This window comes from Cardiocondyla obscurior, linkage group LG20 (genome assembly GCF_019399895.1).
Source record: "Cardiocondyla obscurior isolate alpha-2009 linkage group LG20, Cobs3.1, whole genome shotgun sequence".
In the NCBI taxonomy this organism is placed as follows: domain Eukaryota; kingdom Metazoa; phylum Arthropoda; class Insecta; order Hymenoptera; family Formicidae; genus Cardiocondyla; species Cardiocondyla obscurior.
This window is the reverse complement of record NC_091883.1, coordinates 690,198-696,197: the sequence shown is the minus strand read 5'-3', so window position 1 is coordinate 696,197 and position 6,000 is coordinate 690,198. Positions and strand designations below refer to the sequence as shown.

General features: G+C 36.9%; 1 protein-coding gene across 1 annotated transcript; it reads right to left on the bottom strand.

Moving 5' to 3' along the window:
* Positions 1-2,321: 2,321 nt before the first annotated feature.
* On the bottom strand, positions 2,322-4,080 carry LOC139110464 (uncharacterized). The gene is made up of 2 exons (XM_070670272.1): positions 3,085-4,080; positions 2,322-2,969 (listed from the first exon to the last, which is right to left on the bottom strand). The coding sequence occupies exons 1-2, from the start codon at positions 3,208-3,210 to the stop codon at positions 2,322-2,324; spliced, it is 774 nt and encodes a 257-aa protein (XP_070526373.1). The 5' UTR covers positions 3,211-4,080.
* Positions 4,081-6,000: the final 1,920 nt, after the last annotated feature.

The window sequence follows — 6,000 nt, the reverse complement described above, 5'->3', positions numbered from 1 at the left end:
TATTAAAGGGCGTTGTAACACCAACCAATGTGATCTTGTACATACGTACAAGTACTGTTTTTCGTATCAAAATACAACGTGCCGCAACAGTACTTGCTTATACTTGCATATTACAAGTGTTGAGCAAGCCCGATACGAAAGAACTGGGAAGGCGTCCGATCGGATGAGGACAGAGGTGGGGCGAACCCTTCAAAATACAAATATATGCGGCGATTATAAATCCGGAAGATGCCAAAGGGAGAATTGTAATCGGCGACATATTGCACATACTGAAAAAATGGAGTGTATTATTTGCTGTGAGGAAGTATCGAGAGATACATTTGGTGCTGGAAGGTGTAAGCATGTGTATTGCTACACATGTGCCTTAAAATGTGCAGATTACATTCAAACTGAAGATATTTTAACAATTGAATGCCCCATGTGCAAATCTACAGTATCATACGATTTCTTATATTAACAATTTTTTTACCATTTTTTTTTCTGTCATTATTACCATTATACACTACATTTTTTTTTTTTTTTACCACGTTTTTCAAATAATGCTTTTGTTGTATAATCGCTTTTGTTGTATAATGACTTTTGATGTATTTGATTGTATAACCGCTTTTGATGTATTTGATTGTATAACCGCTTTTGTAATTTTACATTTTTTTTATATTTTTGTATTTTTGTATTTTTGTATTTTTGTATTTTTGTATTTTTGTATTTTTTGTATTTTTGTATTTTTATATTTTTGTATTTTTATATTTTTGTATTTTTTATTTACGTAGTAATATTAATATAAGATTAATATAAGATTAATATAGTGTAAAACAATGTTCTAGTATTATTAACATGGCATTTAAGATAAAAATAAAATTTGTTTTTTTTTAATTACATTGAATTGAAAAATAAAATTTGCCTTTTTTAATTACATTGATTTCTTCATTATTTCATTACTTTAATAAACGCAATTTTAAGAGTGTGAGAGCATAAAAAAACGAAATTTTTTTTTTTTTACTTTTAACATTTTTATTGAATATATATTATCGTAAGAGCTTAAACTATTTTCTACATAAAAATAAAATTTGTTTTTTTTAATTACATTGAATTGAAAAATAAAATTTGCCTTTTTTTTTAATTACATTGATTTCTTCATTATTTCATTACTTTAATAAACGCAATTTTAAGAGTGTGAGAGCATAAAAAACGAAATTTTTTTTTTTCACTTTTAACATTTTTATTGAATATATAGGGTGTCCCAGATCAGTGGACGATGCCGTAAATGATAGGTAGATTTAATCGAATTAAAACGAAAAGTCCTTTACCATTTTGAAAAATTCTCAATAGTTCTCAATAGTTCTCTGGAAAAGAAAAAAGTATAAATTAATAAATTATCATATTAGTTATTAAGATATTGGTTATTAAGATATTGACATGTACTTACATAGGTTTATTTTTACTTTCCACGCTTTGCAAGTACTGCAATAGTAACATGGCAGAGGACCGTCAACACTAAACGGAAGAACTGGTATGCAATATTTACAGTATGCATGGCCGCATACCAGTGCCTTGAACCCTTCAATTAATTTCACTTCGCAATAATTGCAGGTTGGCATGTTTCCTGAAAAAAAAAAATTTGTTAAGTAAAATTTTTTTAATTGAGTAAAAATCTTAGTACAACAGTAAATACTTACGTGTTGGCAGTTCTGCATCTGCAGTTCCACATGCTATACAGGCCCATAAACATTCACCTAATAAATTGAGCGTGCATGATTTTATTTTTTGTTCCTCCGGGTATGTTTCACGTAGGAGATATGCAATTCGCTTCAATTCTTCATATGCCTCCTTACTATGTGGTCTTATATTATTATTAATGTTATCGACTTCTTCTTGGCGTAAATGTACGTATTTACAGGAGCTGCCTTGAGTACAATTATTTTTTGTACATCGGCGTATTTCATGATATTTATTACAATTTTCTCGTTGGCACACTCGAATTAAAAAATCACGACAACTCATTTTTTTTTAATAAATGGAAAAAAACCCGACAAATATACAACAAAAAAACCAGACAAATATACAACAAAAACAACAATTATACAAACAAGAGTCAAAATAACAAGAGCAGATAGATAATCACTTTTTTACTGATAATTTTTTTGAGATCCTCACCGTCCGATTGACGAGCGAACAATGAAAAAAATTCCGTGCTGCGTTTCTATCCCTGCTTTCATAAGTGTGTTCGTAAATACACTCATGATTAGAAGCGGATATTCATATGAACGAACCTAAGGTTCTTTTAACACCCTTTTACACACCGCACATAACGATATTGTTTTTCACTGTGTTTGCGATGCAACTGATTCAGTCGGCGTTTTATCCCATTTAAATTTTTTTGCAATACCTATTTGTATAAATAATGTAGATACATCTATCATAGGCACGTTTTCCGTTTGCCCGCCTCTGAGATATGAAACAAGTGCAGCATTGTCACTGAGAACATCATTGATAATGATCCATCCCTGCGTTTTTTCCATGATGATTTTTGCGTGCACAACCTCCTGCTCCGTCCATACCTGAGCTCGCAGAGGCAAGATTCCATTTAAAACACATGGTATTGCTTGCCACCTCATTTCATGGAATTGGCTCTCTAGTCGTAAACATTCATGCGGCATTCTTTCAGTTGTGCGAGCCCAGTCGCGAAGATTTACAGTAATCGAAGTAGCACCGACGTACTCGATGATCCCTCTTTGCCATTTTGAACCTTCGCGGATGGCAACGAGAGTTCCTATTATTATTTCATTCGGTGACAGTATCAGTTGAGGTGCTGCAAATCTCATGCGTAAGGCCATTCGTTCCAGCATTTCCTTATGAGCTGCTTCATCGTTGATTAATTTCACCCAAAACATTGTAGGTGATTGTACGCGTACCACGCGTACCTCAATCGGCCAAGTGGACAGCTGTCTTACGTCGATGTTGGAAATCATCTGAAAAAAATAAATTAAAAAATTTAAAAAAGTATAAAATTATAAATTTTTATGTATTAAAATGGTTTTAAAAATATTTAAGAATATATAAGAATATATAAGAATATATACTTACAATTTTTGGTGACAAACGATGACGATCAATTACTGATGAGTGGTTGCAAGGAACTGACTGCTCGACGGTTGAAGGATTCATCTTGAGCCAAATTGTTTTCATGTTTATAGAGATAAAAATTATCATTCTCGTTCTCACTCACTTTGCCCTCGTAAACATATGTGCACTCGCTTCAACCCTCATTTATAAAATAGACTATGCAGAGATCAAAGGCTGTGCGGCTAAACGCAAAGACTCTGCAAAACAGAGGGTAGTTGCTATTCGATGGGTGTACATTTCTTTTGTCGGAAAGAAATAAGTCAACGTTTTTAATTCCGAGAAGTAAAAGTTTTTTAAAATAATTTTAGACGAGGGTAACCGAATTTTTTATCTGAAAGAGATAAGCTAACGGTTTTTACTAACGGTTTTTTAATATTAGCAAATGACTCAATATAATTTGAGAGAGGGTAAGAAATGAAATCACATGATTAATTGGTAGTAGGGGTAGGATATAATGCATTCGTTATACCTCTTTTGTCACAATGCGTGAATCTCATTAGTGATTGAGCGATCGACGACTATGTATGAAATGAACAACGAAGAAATCGAAGTTGATGAAGAAATAGAAGTTGATGACGAAATCGAAGTTGATGAAGAAATCGAGATTCATCCCTTGTCGGAGGATAGTGCTTGCAACACCGACGACGATGAAATGGTTGAAAATACTACGCGGAAAACGATCAATTTGCAGAATTTAAGCGCGATTACTCCGCGTACGAAATTTTGCGCTATATATTTTTATTACGGTGACGAGCGAGGATACAACGTGTGCGCTTCTTGTTTGATATCGATGCAATACGATTTATATGACCCCATCTTCAAGATTCGCAAACACGTTGTAGGATCCTATGACAGTCTCTACGGTACGTGGTGCTCGAATTGCAAAGCTGCAACGTTTGTTATAATCTCGTGTGATATGTGCCCGGTGTGCACAACTGCGTGAACGAGCAATGTACTTCGATTATACATTCGCGTTAATTGCTAATGTAGTTTCTTTTTGTTGTATTTATTGCTAATGTTGTCTTGCTTATGTCGTTGTTTTTTGTTGTATTTATCGCTAATGTTGTTGTTTTGTTGTATTTATTGTTAATGTCGTATTTATCGTTAATATCGTTGTCTTTGTCGTACTTATTGCTACTGTTGTTGTCTTTCAACTTTTGAGTGCGCGAGACGTATGATAAACATAAAAATGGATCGAAGTCTCCTCGAAGAAGAAGAGCGCCAACTCCTGCTGCAGGCTAACACCGTGACTACCTTGGTAGAATTTTTCACTTGGGCTGAAAGATGTGACGAGCTAGTAAATCAGCTCGAGGAACGTAGCCGCGCTAAGCGAGCGCGCGTATCCGTCGGGTGCGCGCAATCCACGGTGGCGAGTATCGCGCGACTCCTGGGTGCCAAGAAACATTTATACGAACGTTACGTGCACCAGGGTGGTGAGTACGCGAGCACTAGTGCTGCCGACGGTGATGGTGACAAAACGACTAATGAACTCGATTGGCGTGAGATCGAGACCGCGTTCAAAAGTCGTATCGCAACGGGTGTGGTGATAAACACAAACTATATCGAGCCGCTGCGATTCCTGGAGGATGCCGGTAACGTGGTATACGAGCGCATACGAGACATCGTGCTTAAAAACAATTGTGTAAAAGTGAATACTGCGTTCAACGGTGAGTTTACGGCTGGGGACAAACGCGCCAACAAAAGTATAACCACGAAAAACTGTGAGATTTTTCAAGAAACGGATGTGCGCGAGTGGTACCGGCTACACGTTGTCGAACCCACGCTGGCTTCTCTCGAGGAGTTTCAGGAGCGTGACAGCGGATGGGCGTTGTCGCGAATTTTGAATTTGATAATCAACGTAAATAAGTACAATCCGATGCGCGTGGGATGCTACGTTACATTGCCACGGAAGTTAGCCGCTAAAAAAGCAGTGATATGTGTAAAGTCGATGGACGATAAGTGTCTCGCGTGGTCGGTAGTGGCGGCTCTGTATCCCGCGAAGCAGAACGTGAATCGGGAATCGTCGTACCCGCATTACACAACGGTGTTGAACGTCGAGGGTGTACAGTTTCCCGCGACTCTTAAAGACGTTGCGAGACTCGAACGATTAAACGATATCTCGATCAATGTGTACGCCACTGAGAGATGTGGAAAAGAAATTAACGTTCTACCTGTACACCTCACTAACGAGAAGAAAGAGAAACATGTAAATTTATTGTACGTACAACGCGACGACGACAACGATAAACAGGAAGTAGGACACTTTGCATGTATCAGTGATCTGTCACGTCTCATCAGCTCACAACTAAGCGGACGCGAGCATCGTAAATATATTTGTGATCGGTACGTATAATTTTGAATATTTCATTTGATTTTTTTTTTTTAATATATTAAAAAATATTTTATTTTAGGTGTCTTCATTACTTTAATTCGAGCGAGAAATTTAAGATTCATATCGTGGATTGTGGAACTTTAAACAACTGCGCTATACGACTACCTAGCGAGGATGACAAATGGCTCAGCTTTTCCAATCACTACAACAAGGAACGCGTACCATTCATCGTATACGCCGATCTGGAGTGCGTGTTGCGAAAGATCGATCCACCATCGTCGCCGGAGCAAACGACGTTTAACTACCAACGTCATGAAGTATTCAGCGTGGGATACTACGTGCGATGCTCGTTCGACGAGTCGCTGTCAAGATATGAATATCATCGCGGACTCGATTGCATCGAGTGGTTCGTTGAGCAGTTAGTGAAACTGGCTCATCGCGTAAAAATTATAATATTGAAAACCATCCCGATGGAGACTTTGTCGAATATGCAGCGCGAGGAGCATGAGAACGCGACAGTATGCCACGTGTGTGAAAGTCCGTTT